Source organism: Syngnathoides biaculeatus, chromosome 6, assembly GCF_019802595.1.
Source record: "Syngnathoides biaculeatus isolate LvHL_M chromosome 6, ASM1980259v1, whole genome shotgun sequence".
Classification (NCBI taxonomy): domain Eukaryota; kingdom Metazoa; phylum Chordata; class Actinopteri; order Syngnathiformes; family Syngnathidae; genus Syngnathoides; species Syngnathoides biaculeatus.
The window spans coordinates 8,947,038-8,968,398 of NC_084645.1; the positions used below are offsets into that span (position 1 = coordinate 8,947,038).

The following is a 21,361-nucleotide window of genomic DNA, read 5'->3' on the forward strand; positions in this document are numbered from 1 at the left end:
ATGACCTGGCCTCGTTGGTGACCAATCCACGGCTGCCTACTGACCAAGCCTTGGTGGAGACCAATCCCTGGTCGTCTTGCAACCACGGCGTGGGAGGTTCTCGTCCGGAGCAGTGGCCTGCCTCGTTCTGGTTCCTGCTTCGCCGTTTGGTTCCTCACAGAGGTCGTCCGCCCGAATCACCTCTTGGGGACCCTGGTGCTTGGCGTCCGGGTCGTCCTCCTGACCTGTCCACCCGGACGCCTTGTGTTTGGTGACCTGGATGGCTACCAGACTGGGGTTCGGGGAGGGGGGGGGGGCGTGCCCTCCTCCGGACACCCCTTCCGCCCACCCCTGCCTGTGTTAAATATTGTCTGTTTTTTTTCGTTTAGGCACGTCTGGGAGCCATGCCTTTGAGGGGGGGGGGGGGGTACGGTCATGATCCTGCCGCCCCAGCACGAGCTGTGCGGGTGTCCGCGCAGGTGCGCTGATTGGAAGGTGCACACCTGCGCCTCATGCAGCCTGATTATGCTGTGGATTTATATGACCGCGATGACAACTGACCAGTTCGTTGATTTGCCTGCAATGAAGAAATGCTTTGCTCTGTGTCATGATCCTGCCACTTCAGCACGAGCTGTGCGGGTGTCCGCGCAGGTGCGCTGATTGGAAGGTGTACACCTGTGCCTCATGCAGCCTGATCATGCTATGGATTTATATGACCGCAATGACAACTGGCAGGCGCCAGTTCGTTGATCTTCATTTCCCGTTCGTGTGCTCCGGTATCCCTGATTGAACCTGTGTGTACCGACCTTCGTCCGTTCTCCGACCAACCTTGTAAGCCTGACTACTTCTGCCTTCTTTGATTGTTCTCCTGTGTACCGACTCCTGCCTGTCCGCTCACCTGCTCTCTTCGCCCGTTGTCCCAACTACCGCTGCTGCACAGGACTGCCTGCTCGATCCCCTACCTCTGCATATAATAAACGTGTCTCCTTGAACTACCTTGCATCTTCCGAGTCCTGCATTTGGGTCCTACTCTCGTTCCGATGGGTCGAGACATTTATAACCGTGAAAGTAAGCATGGAAGGACCGCCAAGTAGGAAGAGAAGAACTCAAGGATCGGGTCATCACCAAAAAGAATGGGAGTCTCTCCAAGGTGAATATGCTGGATGGATTAAATCGTCATCAATACGTCCCGAGTTCTCGTTCTGCGTTCCGTGTAAAAAGGATGTGAAAGTTGCTGCTAGTGGATTTTACGATCTGAAGAGTCATTTTAAAACTGCCGGACCTGTGGAAAATGTAGCGAAAAGTAAATCACACATCTTATTGACCAAGCACTTCGTCTCTACTGCTAATCCAGCGGCATCCCACGAAGTTACAAATGCAGAAATTCTCTTCTGCCGTTTTCTTGCCGAGCACAATATCCCGTTTATGGCTGCTGACCACTTCTCTGACTGAGTAAAATCTATGTTCCAGGATTCACATACAGCTAAGGTAAAGATTTTCACATGTATCCTAATTTCTTACTGACATTCATGGCATCAAGTCAACGATGGCCTGACTGCCATTGACATAAAAAATATTTTAATTATTTTATTATTCAATTAATTTTTTTCCAATTATTTTATTTTATTAAAATAATTTTGTTTTCATTTCATGTAAATATTTGGTCCTAATACTAAATAAAAAATACTTTTGATTTCAATTCCTGGACATTGCAGTCTGTTTAATTGCAAAAAAAGGGGAAAAAATAGAATTAACTTTGTGATATGTAAATAGATTAAAATTTTATAGATGAATAATACATGACTATGCCGGTATTTACAATGTGGTTAAACGTATTCTTATTATTATCATAACAGTATGGTCTATTTTTTCAGGAGTTTGCTTGTCAGAGGAGCAACGATGATCATAAAGCAGAGCCTAGATTACGACTACACACACCATGTCATTGAACACTGCAGAATTCAGCCTTTTACCGTCCTGATTGATGAAAGCAATGACCGTAGCACCAAAAATATTCTGGTTGTATTGGCTCACTATTTTGATGGGGATAACACGAAAACCCGATTCCTTGATTTACTGGAGTTGGTAGGTACAGCGTCAGCAATCTTTGCCGTTACTGGGGAACTGTTCCAAGAAAAAGACATCCTGTGGCCAAATGTCGTGGGATTTGCGAGTGACAATTGTAACACTATGGTTGGAAAGAAAAACTCTGTTCTCTCATAAATCATATAAAATAATGAGGTTGTGTTTACCATTGGATGCATTTGCCACCTTGGCAATTTATATGTAAAAAGTGGACTTAAGACTCTGCCAGTGTATGTGAATGACTTGCTGGTGGATAGTGCGAAATCCTGCACTGCTACTTATAATAAGCAACACTAAATTTACCGCAAGTGGAGAAAGAACTAAGCAAGAAACTGAAAGAATTGTTTGTGTTGTTTATTTAGTAAATAAAATAACTTGCTTACACAAATTATCTGTCTTGCTGTGAGTAAATATGTGCCGCATTGTGTTTGTAAGGTTTATTATTGCTTAATAAGGGGAAATGCAATCATTAATAAGGGGAGAAATTGGCCAAAGTTGACAGGTATGCTATTATTTATTTGTTTTTGTTTGTTTTAGTTATTTTTTTTAAATCAATGGCTCAGTACACACTTTAAGCTGAAGGGGGCGTAGCTGCAGATAAAACAGTCACTTTGGTAGTTTTATTATTTCAGTGCTATTCTGAGACAGTGTAAGATGACTAAAATACACTGTCATCTTGACAATTTACAATCAAATTGTTTGAAGTTTAAATTCACCAAGTGAATGTTGAAAATCTGATTATGGCTCCAAGGTGTGTTGCCCAACCATATTCAAAAGAATGGGAGGGACAGCCCGGCAATGGTATGCACTAGGGCAGCAGTGTTTAACCAATGAGACAATCCTCAGAGAAAGGAAAGTGGATCACCGGTATTCGTGGGGGGTATAACCAGTGAATGGGTGGGGGGTACAAAAAAAAAAGACCACAAAATCTGCTGATAATGAGTTAGGATCAGGCCTCAGAGAAAGGAAAGTGGACCACCAATAATTGTGAGGCGAGGGAATTGTGGTGGTTAGTGTGGGGCAGGGATACAAAAATAGGTCAATCTACAGCTACAGAAACTGGGAGTATTCAAGGCTCTACACCATAAAAACAACTTATTAATTAATTTATTTCACAAGGAGCAAGTACACCAACTATTTTGTGTTGAAAAATTTCCACTTCAAGTATTTCTGCTTTCTGCTTTCCACTATTTTTTTTTTAATACACAGTTCAAACAAACAAACTTTGCTGGAGAGCTTCTTTGCTAGAATAGGAAAGCAACACACACCTTCATCTCAACAGGCACCCCCACTATCTTCATACAGTTCTCCCACGCACTGTGCTTGCGGTGACTAGCAATAGCCTAAAGGGGAGGAAAACCACACGTTCTAAGGCCCCTTGAGTGAAAAGGCCCCAAGAAAAATGTGTTTTATGGCATTGCCTGTGAATATTCTCATTCATCTAGATCATGTGATTCTCAGGGCATTGAATCGATGTTGTAAGTTGTCTTAGAATAGGGGTGCTAATGCGTCGATCACGATTGACCAGTCGATCCCGAGGCAGTTTCAGTCGATCGCGACGACATGCCAAGAAAAACAAAAAACGTCAGTCGTATTTTTTTTTAACTTGAGCTCACCACGCATGTGCAAACATGACAGTACAGGAAAACACGCTGTCAGTGAGTTCCCCCCCTACTTTAAGCTCTCGCTTAAAGGGCTACTGTCATGAAACGGATGAGTTTTAGTATGTTATTAATGAAAAAGCGTCAGCAAATATTGGCCCATGCGTTTTTTTTCACCACAAAACAGGATTTTGACGTATATAGCTTTTTGTAACTCCCGCCATGAAAATCCTCTCAAGGGATTTGTTTTTGAAAAGAAGCAGGAAGTGACGTACTAGACAGAGGTGCCCCCTAGTGGACACATTTTTTTCCATTAGTTTTACCTCCGGGAAGGTAGCTCGTTGTTCCTTCGTGTTAGCCAAAATGCCGGCTCATTGCATTGCTGGACATTGCTTGAACACTCAGGAGAATGGATTTACCCTTCATAAGTTTACAAGAGACCCGGTTCGTTGTGAAAAATGGATTGCACGGGTGCAGAGGACGAGAGCTTCGTGGGTTCCAAATGGTGCTACTAAACAGCTACTAAAAAAAATAATAGTTTGGGGCAGACCACGTAATCGGTCTCTCATAACGCAACAAAAGATCCGCGTACGGAATATCTCAATGTGCGCGTCGGACGGTGTCGGGCTGTGAATCTGAAGAACCCAACTAAGAATGCCTCACTCAGCCGCATGTGCGCAGTAATGCGCCTCGGCTCGACGGTGTTCATTGAGTACTGCGGCGGCTATGAACATCTCCCTCAAAGCAGCACGGCTCTGCTCCATTATATGGCACTACGGCGCCGAAAATCACAAACACCGGCTGAGGTGCCGCGTTCGGCGGTCACGGCTTCTGCGGAGGCTGCTCCTCGGGCTTTGCAGACGAGGGCGGCTCTGAAGAACCCAGCCAAGAATGCCTCACTCAGCCGCGTGCGCGCAGTAAAGCGCCCCGGCTCGACTGTGTTGTTCATCGTGTACTGCGGCGTCCATGAACAACCCCCTAAAGCAGCACTGCTCGGCTCCGTCATAAGCCACACGGGCCGGCTGCGATGAGCCGCGATGGCTCATCTCCGCTGCGGAAGTGGATCGGACGGGGATGCGTTTGGCCGTGATCGCATATCATCTAAATATGGCTCGAAACAATTGTGTAATATTACCCCGATAACTTCACTCAGTTGTGTGGTGTTCTCCTTTTCGAAAAGAGCTTCCATGTCAGAAGGGACGCGTTTGTCTCCCATACTTAGGGTGCACCGCGTGTCCTCTGGCCAAATCAAACAATGGGGTTCGAAATGTGGCGTTGGTTGCTTCGCATCTACTGAGAAGGGAGACGCGCCGGTTGCTCTGATAGTGCTGTGGGACTTGCAATAGGATTCAGACCTGTCACTCGTGCCTCCCTGTCTGTTCTCACTTCATAGAAGTATTCTCTAAAACAATGGCTAGGTCTCTTCCGCCTCAATGGCCGTATGACTTTGCCATTGAATTACTGCCTGGCACCTACCCCCGCGTGGAAAATTGTTTTCTCTTACAGGCCCGGAACACCAAGCCTTGAGGGACTACGTGGAGGAATCGCTGGCGGCGGGCCTTATCCCACCCTCATCTTCACTCGCTGGAGCCGGCTTCTTCTTTGTCAATAAGAAGGACACAACCCTGCTGCGCCCCTACATCGACTACCGGGCCCTAAATGAGACGACTGTTAAGAACAGGTAACTCCTTCCCCTAATTGCCACGGCCTTCGAGCTGCTGCAAGTGGCTCGAATTTGGGCTTACCAATGTGCTTCCAGTGTTCCAGAATTTTATCAACGATGTTCTGCGCGAGATGCTAAATAAACATGTTTTTGTCTATTTCAACGATATTCTGATTTTCTCTCCAGACGAGGATTCCCACGTCGGGTACGTCTGAGCTGTGCTGTGGCAAATTCTGGGGCACAACCTTTATGTTAGAGCAGAGAAATGTGAATTTCACCGGCCTTCCGTCACGTTCCTGGGTTTCATTCTAGCGGAGGGGGAGATCCACATGGACCGCAGCAAAGTCAAATTCATTGTTCAGTGGCCCATCCCCATGAACCGCCAGGAGGTTCAAAGGTTTCTCGGATTCGCTAACTTTTATCGGAAATTCGTTACAAACTTCAGCTCCATAGCTGTCCTGTTACATGCGCTCACCTCTCCCCACAACTGTTTTGAATGGAATTCTGCCTACCAGGCGACCTTCAGAAAACTCAAGGATGGCTTCACGTCAGCCCCGGTCCACATCCTGCCTGACCCGGAAAGACAGTTCGTCGTTGAGGTGGATCTATCGGACTCGGGGGTAGGGGGAGTACTCTCCCAGAGGAGGGTCAGGAATGGAAGAGGACACCCCTGCGCCTTCCTGTCCAAGAGGTTGACTCCGGTGGAGCGCAACTCCGACGTCGGTGACCGGGAGTTGCTCGAGGTCAAGACCGCTATGGAGGAATGGAGACAGTGGCTGGATGGATCCCAGGTTCCGTTCCTGGTTCTGACGGACCACAAATATCTCAAGTACTTCAAGTCCGCCAAGAGGCTAAATTTCCGACACGCCAGGTGGGCACTCTTCTTTACCCTTTCTTCTTCTTCTTTCGGCTTCTTTCGGCTTTTCCCTTTCGGGGTCGCCACAGCGCGCCATCTCAGATGAACGCACATATATGTTTTGGCACAATTTTTACGCCGGATGCCCTTCCTGACGCAACCGTTCTCAGGGAGTTGAGGCCCCAGTAGGATACGAACCCACAACCCCTGCTTTACCAAATCAGTGCTCTCACCACTGAGCTACGGGGCCTCTCTCTTCTTTACCCTTTCCGGTTCACAATGTCCTTCCGACCAGGGACCTGATGCCCTTTCGCGAATAAGAGGGGGAATGAGCGGAAGCCAGGCATGCCTTGATTCTCCCGGAATCCTGTTTCGTCTCGATCTTCACGTGGGAGACCGAGACGCAAGCGAAGGAAGCACTGAACACTCCCAGCCCAGCCGGATGCCCTGCCAATAGGCTGTTTGTCGTGCCCCCACTGAGGGGGAAGGTGATCGACTGGGCCCACACGAATCGGACTGTGTGGCATCTAGGCATAGCCAAGACTCAGTCTGTGGTGGCGCAATGTTTTTGGTGGCTTAACCTCAGAAAGGACATTCAAGAATTTGTTAATGCATGCCTGGTTTGTGCGGCCAACAAACCCCCTTGTCAATGGCCCGTTGGGGAGCTACGTCCGCTGTCTGTTCCCCAGCGCCCATGGTCCCATATATCTCTGGATTTTGCGACTGGTCTCCCGTGCTCGCAGGGTCACACTGCCGTCCTCTCGGTAGTGGACCGGTTCTCAAAAACGTACCACTTCATTCCATTGCCGAAGATTCTCTCCGCCAAACAGACTGCCAAGCTCCTCTTGGATAAGGTTTTCTGTTACCATGGCTTTCCCACCGACGTAGTATCGGATAGGGGCCATCAATTTATCTCCCGATTTTGTAGGGAGTTCTGCTCCCTTTTTGGGGCCACGGCAAACCCTCCCATCATCCAGAGTCCAACGGGCAGACTGAATGGGTCAACTAGGACTTGGAGACCAGACTTCGATGCCTGCCCTTTCGTGACCACAGCACCTGGAGCCAGCAGCTCTGCTGGGTGGAGTACGTTTACAACTCTCTTCCCTCGGCAACGACAGGTATGGCCCCATTCCATGTTGTCCATACCTACTTCCCTTCCCTCTTCCCGTCCGTAGGTGCTGAGTCCCTGGTGTCATCTGCATTGACCGTAGTGAGACTTTGCAAGGGGACCTAGGAGCTGGCCAGGATGATGCTGCTGCGTAAGGGATGCACCTGCAAGGCTGCGGCGGACCGCAAAAGGAGGAAGGCACTGATAAATATTATAAAGTAGGCCAGCGCATCTGGCTGTCAACGAAAGGCCTCGGACTCGGGATGGAGTCCCGAAAGCTGACTCCCAGGTTCGTTGGTCCGTTCCCCATCACTAAGGTGATTAAGCCGGTTGCAGTTTCTCTGAAGCTCCCCAGAACAATGCGTGTCCACCCGACATTCTATGTGAGCCTTCTCAAGCCAGCTCGGTCATCCCCGTTGGTCCTTCCGGCCAATCCCCCTCTGACCTCCCACATGGTTGATGGAGGTCTAGTTTACTCGGTGCCCTGGCTCCTGTCGTCCCGCCGCCGGGGGAAGTGTATCTAGTATCTGGAGGACTAGATGGGTTATGGTCCCAAGGAATGTTCGTGGATCCTGTCCTGGTTCGTGGTCAATCGCAACCTCATCAGGGACTTTCAGCTTCCCACCCTGAGGCGCATGGGCCATCTGGGGCCGGCCGTTACGTAGGGGGTAGATAGCCTATCCCAGCTATCTACGAGTAGGAGGCAGGGTACACCCAGAATTTTTTGCCAGCCATTCATAGGGTACATGAAAATAACCATCCACTAGGACTCACAATCTCACCTACAGGCAATTTATAGTCTTCAATTAACCTACAATGCATGTTTTTGGGATGTGTGAGGAAACTGGAGTGCCCGCAGAAAACCCTCGCAGACACAGGGAGAACATCCAAACCCCACACATGTAGGACAAGGATTTGAACCATGATCCTCAAAATTGACACACTGGAGAGACTACCTCGTCTCTCGGCTTCTCTGGGAATGCCTTGGGACCCTCCAAGATGAAGTAGATGCACACAAATGGGATAAGTTTCCAAAAGGAGAAATGTCGGGAATAATGTTTAATGTTTTTCAGTCCAGTTTAAAAACATTTCTTTTTTTCTTATGATTTTTGGAGCAATTCCATTTTTGAATGATCTTTCTTGCAATGTAGACTGTTTTAAATGTATTTTTCCACTTTGTTTGAGATGTTTATGATCAGATATTTTTCTTTGTTTTGAATTACTTTAATCATGCAAAGCACATTGAGTTACCTTGTGTATGAAATGGGCTATATGGAAACATTTGCTTTGCTTATTGAACGGTAATATGGGTACATAAATCCTAAATAAAGTGTTTCAATGTAAGGGGGAAATGGCTATACAGCGTATAGAAAGTTTCCCTCATTTTAACTTGTTTGATCGAAGTTGCACTGTACATTTTACACTTCAATCGCCCTACTTTAGTTATCATGTCATATTCCATTTGTTTCCCAGTTATTTTGATATAGTTACCGTCGTTATCATGATGTTTTCCCCTTAGTTTGATCTCATAGACTCATTCTTACATTATAAATCAAGGTCAAACAGTTCAGTAAATATTTGACGTCATCTAATAAGGTTGTCCGAGCCCAAAATGCCTCCTTTTCTGACAACAGCATTGGCATGACAGTGGCTACATATTACATAATTCAAAATCAATCAATACAATTGATAGAACATTTTTTAAAAATGCATATAAGGATGATAATTAATTTTTAATTAATATTTTATTGTGTATGACTCCAAAGTAATATTTTAAGAGGAAATAATTACATATAAAGTCACTAATCACTAGTCTTCCAGTTGGCTGTGAAACAAAAGATACATTTTAAAGTAGGATAAGTCTATAAATCCTTGGACAAGCTAGTGGTTGAAACCAGCACTGGTCAGGTGAACCACCAATGCTGAGAATGCAGTAATAATGTTATTCTTATTTATTCTCCACTATACTTATATGATCTTACTGACAGGAATTATATTGTATTTTGATGATAAAACACCTTGGAAAAAAGATGGATGGCTATTTGCATCGGATCTCCATCTGTTGGTCATCAGTTGCACTGCAGCTACCAACACGATAAAAATGGGATTTCTTGTCGATATGTCCACTGCATGACTTTTTTTTTCTTGACTTGACTTGCATGTTTAAACAAATGACAGCCAGCTGAATATCACAAATTAGTTAGGAAAATGCCTTGGTTGCATCCAATGTGTGTGCTGTATCAGGTAGGGGTGATAAAGACCCTGTTGAGCTTTTGCCAGACCCTCAATGGTTTCACGACTCTCATCCGTAATATATTGGTTAGTTGGAAAAGTACGCGCTATGAATAAGGAAATTATACATCATGCTTTATGTATGTTTCCTAAGCAACAACACAGTTGCCGTCACACAATACTGGTTGTCACTCCCTCACATCCACCAATTTCACTCCCCTGGTTAAATCCATGCATGTCGAGGGCAGCCTATCATATCATCCACAGGGAAGCATGTTTCAGATCCAGGTCATTTTGTGAGTCACTCAGTGTGGCATGGCTGAGTGAATTCTGCACTAACTGACACCAAAGTCCACAAGAGGTCGCCACACCTCTGACAAACACCTCTTTAGGATCAAATGTATGATTAAACAATGACAAGACAAACATTAATGAAAAAACTTCGGAACATACATTTGCATTATACACTATAGTGACAGAACACACACTGCAAGCTGACCACAGTACCGCCACATTATTTTTACTGAAGTATTCAGCACAACAAATACACCCTCGAGTATTCCGTTGAATACGCTGGTCAAAAACTCTACAGCCACCTCTCCAAATTGCTTCCATACCTCCACTGGAATATCATCAGGACCAATACCCTTTCCATTTTTCTTTTTCGTTAGTGCCTTTCTAACTTCTAAATTACTTCATGCCACTTGATTCTTCTACTCTTCTTTCTCCCCGATTTTACTGATTCATCAACTTCTCAAAGTCGTTTTCCAGCACATTGTTATCACCAGTCAACACAGTTCCTTCTCTAGCCTTCATCACCCTTACCTGCTGCACATCCTTCCGATCTCGAGCCCTCTGTCTGGCCAACCTGTAGAGCTCCTGTTCTCCTTCTTTCGTGTCCAACCAGGCCAGTGTTGGACCCTGGGTGAGATTTTTGTTTTATGCCCACCTCCACCAACAATTTACATAAACTTACAAAAAACCTCCAAAAACAGTAGTATTTAACCTAGCTTTTAATTTACAAGATTACATGCCACAAATTTAAAAAAGAAAATGATCTCGATTTGATTACCACGACTAACAAATAAATCATATGAGCGCCATATTTTGAGAACGACAAGTTGCTCCAGAATTTAAGTCACACCAGCCTAAAAATTTATGATAAAGAAAAAAAAACATATATAAGTCGCACTGGAGTATAAATTGCATTTTTGGGGGTAAATTTATTTGATAAAACCCGACACTAAGAACAGACATTCCATCTTGAAATGCAATTTAAAATTAAAATAAAATAGGGAACAGGGCGAATAGGTGTACGGTATTGTTAATGTTACATGATACACAAACAACAAACTGAGAATGTGCCCGGTACAGTGAAGAAAATAAGTATTTGAACACCCTGCTATATGCAAATTCTTACACTTAATCATGAAGGGGTCTGAAATTTTCATCATAAGTGCATGTCCTCTGTGAGAGAGATAATCTAAAATGAACAATCCAGAAATCACAATGTATGATTTTTTAACGATTTATTTGTGTGATACAGCTGCAAATAAGTATTTAAACACCTGAGAAAACAAATGTTAATATTTGGTACAGTAGCCTTTGCTTGCAATTACAGAGGTCAAATGTTTCCTGTAGTTGTTCACCAGGTTTGCACACACTGCAGGAGGGATTTTGGCCCACTCTTCTGCACATATCTTCTCTAGATCAGACAGGTTTCTGGGCTGTCGCTGAGAAACACTGAGTTTCAGCTCCCACCAAAGATTTTCTATTGGGTTTAGCTCTGGAGATTGGCTAGGTCACGCCAGAACCTTGATATGCTTCTTACGGAGCCACTCTTTGGTTTTCCTGGGTATGTGCTTCAGGTCATTGTCGTGTTGAAAGACCCAGGCACGACCCATCTTCAATGCTCTGCCTGAGGGAAAGAGGTTGTGCCCCAAAATCTCACAATATATGCCCGCGGTCATCCTCTCCTTAATACAGTGCAGTTGTCCTGTCCCATGTGCAGAAAAACACCCCCAAAGCAAGATGCTACCACCCCATGCTTCACAGTAGGGATGGTGTTCTTGGGATGTAACTCATCATGCTACAACCCCCTGTTTGACCTTAGAGATGGTGTTGTAGGGATGGAATTCATCATTTCTCTTCTTCAAGACATGGTTAGTGAAAATATGACCAAAAAGTTCCCTTTTGGTCTCATCTGACCACAAAACATTCTCCCATGACTCCCGTGTATCATCCAATTGGTCATTGACAAACTTAAGAGGGGCCTTGACATGTACTGGTTTAAGCAGGGGTACCTTCCGTGCCATGCATGATTTCAAACCATGACGTCTTAGTGTATTACTAACAGTCACCTTGGAAACGGTGGTCCCAGCTCTTTTCAGGTCATTGACCATGTCCTGTTCTGTAGTGCTGGGCTAATTCCTCACTTTTCTAAGGATCATTGAGACCCCACGAGGTGATATCTTGCATGGGGCTCCACTCCGATTGAGATTGACCGTCATGTTTAGCTTCTTCCATTTTCTAATAATTGCTCCAATAGTGGACTTTTTTCACCAAACTGCTTGGCAATTTCTCCATAGCCTCTTCCTGCTGTGTGGAGTTGTACAATTTTGTCTGTAGTGTCTTTGGACAGCTCTTTGGTCTTGGGCATGTTTGAGTCTTACTGAGTGTATGGGGTGGACACGTGACTTTATGTCGCTAACGACCTCACACAGGTGCATCTGATTCAGGATAATACATTTAGCAGAGTCTGACGAGCTGCCACCGAATCTCGGCTTAAGGCCTCCCCTGTCGTCGAAGCTCGGCTCCTGGCCAGCCGCCCGAGCTCGTGGCCCGCCTTTGGCGGCAGCAGAGGCCTTTAGCCCAGCTTCAGCATCCGGGGCTAACGGTCTCCGCCACCTGGAAACTCGACTCGCGGCCAGCCGCCGGAGCTTGCTCATCAGACTGCGTCATTCCCGTCCAAAGAACCATCCGCGGCTGCCAGCCCGGAGCTCCCGGGGGCCTTTGTTTACGCACTTATGTCGCTCATAGGTCTCCGAGTAGTGAGACTCCGTGTCATTCCGCCCGAAGAAGCATCCGAATATTCAACATTAATTACAGCCACAGGTTCAAATCTGTATGGAAGTATTCCTCCGTCTTCCCGAGCAACTCATACTGCTATTTCTTCATCAAATGAGGATAAATACGAGAAAAATCAGCGCTGGGCATAAATGGCGTCCCATGTAATTGAGCCTTTGTTGCGGCACGGTACACGTCACATACGGCCACGGAGATCATGTGACTCGCGAAAATGGCAGCGCCCCTGAAAATTCGTAATTGTCGATAAAAATCTTCTCAAAAAAATAAACATTCACGATAACACTACAAACATTCTAAAATAGATAATGTAATGAAAAATACATATAACATTATTCACTTCAATGTCTATATGAAAAAAATAATATGAGCAGGTTCATCCATGCGCAAAGTTGCGGAAATGTCATTCGACGACATCCAAGTGGTCACCATATTGGCTGCATCTCCTGTTGGTGACGTCAACTGGACATTCGCAATTGAAAAAACGCTGTGGCCCCGACTGTGGGAGACGAACACGCCCCTTCTGACACAGAAGCTCTTTTCGTAGAAGAGAACATTTCACAACCGAGTGAAGTTACCGGGGCAATATTACCCTATTGTTTCCAGCCATGTTTAGATGATATGGGGATCATGGCCAAACTGCATCCTCGTCCGATCCTCTTCCGCGGCTGCTATGAGCCACCCCGGCCGACAAGGCTTGGCGAGTTGACGCGGCAGCCGTCTGAGGGGCACACTGACACATTTAGCACCCCTGTCATACATACGCAGATCTTTTATTACCTTATGAGAGATGGATTACGTGGGCCGCCCCAAACTATTATTTTTTTTCAGTATACACACCTACCTGTTATTTGGAACCCACGATGCTCTCGTCCTCTGCACCTGTGCAATACATTTTTCACAACGAACCGGGTCTCTTGCAAACTTATGAAGGGCAAATCCATCCTCCCGAGTGTTCGAGCAATATCCAGCAATGCAGCAAGCCTGCATTTAGGCTAACACGAAGGAACAACGAGCTACCTTCCAGGAGGTAAAACTAATAGAAACAAACGAGTCCAGTTTAGGGAGATCCTGCCATGTACGTCACGTCCTGCTTCTTCTCGAAAACAAACCTGTCGAGAGGATTTCATGGCGGGAGTTACAAAAAGCCATATACGTCAAAATCATGTTTTGTGGTGAAAAAATGGATAGGTCCAAACCGGCTAGCATTTTTTTCATTAATAACATACTAAAAATCATTCATTTCATGACACTTGACCTTTAAATTTGAATAAGAATACACCCGCTTTTAAATGCTCTTGTGTCATGTGACATTTGTTTTACCTAATGGCAGCAAAATATCAGGAGAAAAGATGTTTTAAATGTACTTAATGTCTGAATACTTGTGCTGGGTAATAATTGGTATGCATATGATCAGTTTGAAAGGGAAAACATATGACACAAAGTGTCATTCATCAGTAACTCGATCACTGAAGTTCGTCTCCACTTTGTATATTGTTTGGTATCCGTCATCCCAGGCGTATAGCTGTTTGTCTTCAGGGTCGTAGTGGATGCTGCTGTGGCTTGTGTAGCGCTTCGGGAAGAACACTACAGGACTTTCAGCGCTTCAAGTTAATGACACAAGCAAAGAGAAACAGTCATTTAGTTGTGAATGGAGTGTCATCGCTTATACACATAACGAATGAGATTAATCTGGTCAATTGCAGTATAAAATGCTGCAATGAAATGTATATTTCTGCGGATAGTGGATGCTATAGATCGAAGGCCAACCTGTGTATGGTGTCATGGATATCGTAGAGACACTGAACAGTTGACCGTCCGCCGTAGCGTGTGTTGTAGACAACGTAAAGAGTTCCACATATTATGAATGCTCCCTCAGCATCATGACTTTTGCACTGTGTATCCCAGATGTAGTCCACTGCCAGACTTCCTGAAAAGAAAATTGAATTGTGATAACTCATGAATAATTAGGTTTATTTTCAAAGTATGAAACAGTATATATGTGAGGAGCTCTTTCTATTTTTCTGTCATTTTGAGACAACAAAATATCATATTGGTGTATGCAAACCAGCAAATTTGATCATGCCAAACTGTTCACGTGGTCTGGAAAAATGGATTTTCAAAGTGTATTCAATGTTCATCAAAAATGATGGAAAGCTCTCCCTGCAGTTTTGCAATAACATATTTATATATTACAGACAAAGAGTGGAAGTGAGTGTAAATGTTAGAATATATATATATACATATATATATATATGTTTATAATTCCTTGTTTAAATAATTATTTTATTTGTCTGCGGTAAGTCTCGGTTGATTTGGGAGAAGTTTTATGTTATTTCAAATTCTGTGTTTGGGTTACAACTGGAATGTAATGTATAACCGTCTCACTGTTTCACTAACCCGTTATTCCTAGTCAGTATTGCAGTGCAACTGGAGGCTAATTGTTCGTGCATAAGTTTCCTCGATGCCACAAATAATGGACGCATTTGTCTGAAGAGCGTCGCCAAAGCAGACCAGTGTGAGTTCGGCTGTCGTTTTATACTGTGTCTGCTCGAGTTTCCACTTGCTGCACAGCTTGAATACCACGCAAATTGTACTGTAATGTGTTTATTATATGGTTTTCTTCATTATGGGTCTCATGGGTTGATTTTCTGACAAAAATGAAGACCTGTTTTCTATAAGCAAGACTTCCGCCTTTACTTGGGGATGCAGCAGAATGGGAGGGCAAAAAAAAAAAAAGTTCAAAAATGCAACAGCTTATAATGAATCTGTGATGTCTTTTCGGAAAATACCCAAAACCAGCACTGTAGATGTCACGTTTCTTTCTCACTAGTTACACACTTTTCTTGCCGCTATGATGTCAAGCTATTAAGGAGCTCATGCTGCACCTTTCCAGCAGTCACACAGTGTACCACAAACTCATGGCCCCGTCACACCATGACGTTCTGGTCAGCGTTCCACAGCGTTTGAGGAAACGTTGGTAGTCGTCCATGGTCGCCGGGATAGCTCCAGAAGAGCGTTGTTTGAATGCTAATGAACGTCAATGATCGCTGGGAATCGGCAGAGAACAAAAAAAAAGTTTTGAAGATGCACAAAAGTCCTCACCGAGACCAGCGTTCATCAACGTTTAATTTTAAACGCTGCAAAATGTTCAAAATGTTCGTGGAATGTTTTAGTAAGGTTCGCCGAGCGTTGCACGCGTTGGGCTATCATTAGTCAGTCGTAACTCTAGCTTTACTTGGTTGTTACTTAATCGTTTGCTTTGCAGTGAACGACTCACTGGCGCCCTGTCAACGACTGCTGAACAATCCCATAGCGCACACAGCATGTAACTAAAGTCAAACGAACGTCATTTGGAGTACATTGAGCGTCATACGTGCGTTTCCCGAACGTCCATCCATATGGGTATATAAACCGATGGTTTGTAAGCAAGGTCCATTTAATATTAAGCTACAGTAGAGAGGACCTACTATGGAAGATCCAGAAAGCAGCAGTTCGTTTTCGCGGAAAAACTCCACCAGACTATCCTCAACAGCCCGGTCCAGGATCCTGCAATCCTTTCTCTGCTTCTTTTGTCTCTTTGTCGGACCGTCCTCACTTGGGTTTGCATGGTGTTTAGGGTCCCCAGGGGTTGTCACATGGTGCGTGACTTCGCGGACGTGCTCTTCCTCCTGCTGTTGTTTTTCCTCCAAACACATTGCTCGTGATGAAAGAGGCTTAGCTTTCTTACTAGCAGCGCTAGTTTCTGAAATCCGCGCCCTAACTTTTTTTCTTCTCAGCGGCATGATGCTCACTGTTCTAACTCACGACAACAACTGAAGTGACTACGAACTTTCCAACGTTTTAGTGCCGGTTCCACTGTAAAAATTACACGCCAGCAAAACGCTTTTCTGTCGTTATTCACCCATTGGTCACACGCTCAACACACTCGTCTTACGTTGACAAATCGCTCGTCGCGCCCCAACGACGCGTTTGCACACGCTAATGGTTTTTAGGGGTATCTTATTTGGTCGCTGTAACACGCTTTTCGTGTGTTAGACACACACTAAGTCATGCGTTAGACACACGTTAAGTCATGCGTTAGACACACGTTAACTCATGCGTTAGACACATGTTAATCACACGCCAGTTGTGTCATCAACGTTTGAGAACGCTGAAAAATAGAACGATTGAAATGTTCCGAGGACATTGACCAGAACGTCATGGTGTGACGGAAACTTAAAATGAGTGTTGTGTACAAAATAAAATGAACCGACTGGTGGGTATGTGGTCATAGTTGAAATGATGGTAGCTGCCTAATGGCACTAACTTTCAGTTTTATCCCAGCAAGGAAAAGCTATTTTTGTTTTTAATCAATTGAAAAGATGAGCTTGATTAGATGAGGCACTAAGTGTCCAGTGGTTATAGTTATTTATGATTTATAGTATGTTTATAGTACTTTACCTTTATCCAGTTTAGTTAGAACTAAGTTTCCTCCATATTGTGGGTCAGCATAAATAACCCAGAGACCTAATTCATCCACAGCCATGTCCAAGTAGGTGTTGGTGTTCAAACTGTACACTGGGATAAGACCAGCGCCAGGAAGAAGGATGCTGTCGACCACTGTGCCATTCGACAAGTCAAACTGAATAAAAAATGGCACAAGTTTGAGTTTTAACATAAATGACACATACAATTCTTGCATTTACTTCTTGAACTTTGACCAATCTTATACAGCAGAAAATTTATATGCATGATTTATTCCTTATTTTAAAAGTAATAACGAAGCTGACAATTCATAGATCACAGGATCGCCCCAGTGCCAGTCACTGTGTTAAGCATCTTCGACTTGACTGGTAGTCTCAATACAATAAATTGTTTCACAATTCTTGGTGAAAAGAATTAGTTGACCCTTGACTTCTCTTTCAGTCATTTTGCTGTGTATCAGTTCCAAAATATTTTGTTTTTGAGAAATAACCATTACCACTGAATGGTTGAACTAAATAGCTGCAGTTTTGCAACCTAATATAACACACTTGCAAAAATACTTCTACTGCACTTTTCAAAACACAATTTTCTTCTTTTACATTTAATTTTAATCTTGGGCCACCTTAAGCAGATATGTGATGTTATGATCTTTGCATGACATGATTATTGAGTGTCCACAGTGTGGCTGTCTTTAGCAATAATTTGTGCCCGTAAGAATTAAATCTTATTTTGAAGGAAGGTCAGCTATGAGCTAACTTTCAAGGCAAAAGTTTCTTTTGGCACATTCCTTTATTGGCCTCAAATAATACTAGATGGCAAAGAAACAAGGAAAAACAATCCTCCCTAATGACTCAGTTCACTTTTAGTTCACTCAGTCCTCAGCCAAGAACCACACACTGCGATACAATCTGCTCCAACTTCAAAATGAATGAGGAGGAATAATGTTTCCTTTTTTACCAAATTGGGCTGTACTAAGAATAAGGGTTCAAATCCTGGCCTCGCCTGTGAGGAGTTTGCATGTTCTCCCTGTCTGCTTGGTTTTTCTCCAGGTTCTCAGGTTTCCTTCCGAATTCCCAAAACATGCACAGTAGTTCAATTGAACACTAAGTTGTCCGTAGGTTACTGCAAATGGTTCTTCGTTTATGTCTGCCCTGCGATTGGCTGGCGACCACTTCACTTATACCCCGCCTCTCACCCAGAGTCAGCTGGAATAAGCGTTAGCACGCACCCTACCCTAGTGAGGTTAGGCAGGCGGAAAACGCATGGATGGATTGATATTGCCAAATTATCCACTCCCTCTGCAGAAGCACTGAATGAATTTGAAGATTTCACAAACTTAGTATATGGAAAGCCCAACACATGTAGCGTGTATTAAACTTGACCTACTGTACATACTTTCAGTATCTGGTTGGGTGTGTCTGCTTTGTGGTAGTAGAGGAATCCATTGTAGACCACATGGCCTGTTCCCTGCCATGAAAAAGGCAGCTGGACCACTTTAACTGGGGGTACCGTGATTCTCTCCGAGAAGCTTTGTAGTGACACGAACTCCAACAGTGTGTCATTACGAATTCCACTCAGCACATAGACCTTTAAGAGTTAGATCAGATGATGTAGAGATGAACGTTATTCTGGAAAAATTTAACACTTTTTTTTCTCCATTCGAATTTCATTTGGGTCTGTGATAACCACATCAGCCATCAGCAATTCAAAATTGAGACAAAATTAAGGACAACTCCTGGCTTCCAATTCCATTGTTATTTCATACCTTGGCTGATCCATCAGAAGGGTCTTTGAACCAGGAGCCCGCATTGTCTCCTATCTTCTTCACAATTTTGAGAGACTTAATTTGACTCAAGGCTACTTTGCAATCTAGAAATGACAGAAGACCAAGAATATTTTGCAATGGAACTGTTCAATTTGTCGTTGTATCCTAGATTAACCCTTTTCTTGTGATTTTTTTCCCCCACATATCCTGTGACTTCACGGATTACCATACCATTTTCGACTTTGATTTTAGCTCTTCTCTTCAGCTGGTCCAGTTCTGCTGCTTTTATCTGTTGTTCGAGCAGGGCCTCCTCCATCTCAATGTCATATTGGGCGGGCATCTTGTTTTCGAGATATTCCAGCTCTCGCTCCACTCGCACAACACGCTCGGAGATGCTTTCCAGCTGCCTGCTCACCTCTGATCTGAAAAGAAAACTCATTTTTTTTCATGCACCTCTAAATAGATAAAACCTTCATCATAGATCTGTGTTTGTGCATTTCTTCAGTGGTAATCCTACCTCATTGCATTGAAGGTGGACAGATGACCTCTCATTTCTGAGGAGAGATCATAGGTCTTCTGGGTTATGCTCACTGTGTTTTGATCACATTGGTTCAGACGCTCCTGACAATAGTCACACAGAGAAAAAAAAAACTTAAAAAAAAAATAAATACAGAACTGAAGTCAGGCAATGAAAGCTTTGACATGAAAAAGTCAAGTCTCTTTGGGAAGTGAAATGAATAAATCACAAACATTTTCATGATACAATGAAATGATGAACTAGCCCTTTCCAATATGTTCCTCTGACCGATGCAAATGTGAAAGTTGAACCAAGAAAATATATCCTTGTTTGAATGCATTTGCACAGCTATTGAAAGCGAGTCCAGACAGATACTTTTTTTTTATCGGCCATTTACTGAGAAATGTTAGCTAAGGAGTCACTAACAACACTAAATATTCAGTACAAACTCAGTACTTTTTTGCACCTCACTATTAAACAATGATGTAAGCTCCGTAGAATATAAAATGCCTTAGAGTTTTGAAATATATTTTCTCACACACAAAAATCTAAAAATCTTAAAAATCTTGCCAACACAGGCTTTGTTGGTTTATTGACATTTTTTTTTTCAAGGACTCATACTAAAGTCGAAAAACAATGCAGTGTATAATAGAACACATACAATTGGGGGAACTACAAAAAAACAAGTTTTGGGGAGCAGTGCATTGGCCAGATAAGAACCCATTCAATTTTTTTTTCAACACTTTACAGGAATCTAGTTTGAATTAGGGCCACTGCGCCATCGATGGAATTTGCAAGTCACTAGAATCATATTAGCACCATCCATATGTTCTTCATCCTCCGAGTAGCCTGCTAACTAATGAAGAGACGGAACACAAAAGAATCACAAAGCCTTTAATAGAGGTTGGTCATTCAAAAGAGAGAAGTTCTAGTCACAGACACCTGGACACAATTGTTGGTGCCCTTCTCTTAAACAGAAAAATGTTTCTGACATTACATGAAACAGATGAGACTGGAATTTGCCAAAATGCATCGTGACAAGCTTCAAATACGCGACTCAGAATGAACATTGCGTGAAGAAGCCACTTTCCATACCTGAGACAGCTGTGAGCAGTTTGCTCATGAGGAGAAGTGAAGAAGTCATACTGAGCGTTACAGAACTCCATTCGACCACAATTCCGAAGGATTTTCAGGCTTCTTTAGTTATTTTTTAAAAACCTTCCATGTACAGTATAAATACAGAATCATCAAAACAAGCAATATGTAATGCCTATATTTTGTTGATGTGTTTATAATTACTTCAGTGACTATTGTGGATTTTTCTTGAATAGTAATAGTTTTATATATATATATATATTTAATTTGATAAAATTCGACGCCTACCTCAATTTGAGCCAGTCTCCTCTCCAAGTATTGTATTATAAAGGCATCCTGTGATGAACCCTGGCTCTTGACTGAATGCACAGTAAGACAAAAACAAAGTAAAATGACAAAATAGTCTCTGTCTGACATTGTTGCACTCCCACGTATACCTCTGCACTGAATCTATTGCAAAACTTCAATATGGAGGAGGATTTGAGTCAGTAACAATAGTCTTGCTGTGTTGAAAGATGTCTTGAGAAATGGATGTTCTTCCCACTCCTTTTCATCTTGCTGGGTTTTGAAAAAACTCTGCTCCAATTTGTAGCTCCAGAACATTCCGTGTTGTTTCTCATTTAGTTGTTGCTTGGAGGCCAGTGTTTTTTTTTTTTTTTTTTTAAGCCAGCTGCACTTCTGGGATTCCACCCCCTTTGCCCCTCTCTCTTCGCCAAGCTGACCATCTGCGGTTCCTTCCTTTGCTCTCACACTTTATTGGAGTTTGGGTTTTTGGGGTATGAGCAATTGGAAAAGGAATGGTACACCTTAAAGAAACCAATACAGGGAAAAGTTACATATAACCAGTAAGATAGCATAATGGATTCCTTATTATATTTTGTTTCTCCTTTTTTTTTTTTCTATTATTGG

General features: G+C 43.5%; 1 protein-coding gene across 5 annotated transcripts; it reads right to left on the reverse strand.

Annotated features, from left to right (window-relative positions):
* Nucleotides 1-10,565: 10,565 nt before the first annotated feature.
* On the reverse strand, nt 10,566-21,101 carry olfml1 (olfactomedin-like 1). Of its 5 annotated transcripts, XM_061823750.1 has the most exons (10): nt 20,890-21,101; nt 20,741-20,811; nt 20,453-20,575; nt 19,358-19,461; nt 19,072-19,262; nt 18,841-18,944; nt 18,471-18,662; nt 17,052-17,232; nt 14,379-14,538; nt 10,566-14,212 (listed from the first exon to the last, which is right to left on the reverse strand). In XM_061823750.1, the coding sequence occupies exons 4-10, from the start codon at nt 19,390-19,392 to the stop codon at nt 14,056-14,058; spliced, it is 1,020 nt and encodes a 339-aa protein (XP_061679734.1). In that variant the 5' UTR covers nt 19,393-19,461; nt 20,453-20,575; nt 20,741-20,811; nt 20,890-21,101; the 3' UTR covers nt 10,566-14,055. The 5 variants fall into 5 exon arrangements, 4 of the variants coding, with proteins under 4 accessions (XP_061679734.1, XP_061679735.1, XP_061679733.1 ...); XR_009795538.1 differs by lacking the exon at nt 20,453-20,575 and having other exon boundaries at nt 10,566-13,341; nt 13,453-14,212; nt 20,741-21,101; XM_061823751.1 differs by lacking the exon at nt 20,453-20,575.
* Between the last annotated feature and the right edge of the window lie 260 nt (nt 21,102-21,361).

Bases quoted from the DNA above. Each gene is read 5' to 3' on its own strand.
- olfml1 (XM_061823748.1), bottom strand. From the start codon at position 20,869: ATGTCAGACAGAGACTATTTTGTCATTTTACTTTGTTTTTGTCTTACT. The intron at 19,263-19,357 runs GTAGGATTACCA...TTTTCTTTTCAG, and splicing joins TCCACCTTCAATGCAATGAG to ATCAGAGGTGAGCAGGCAGC. The intron at 17,233-18,470 runs GTATGTACAGTA...TTTTTTATTCAG, and splicing joins CACCCAACCAGATACTGAAA to TTTGACTTGTCGAATGGCAC.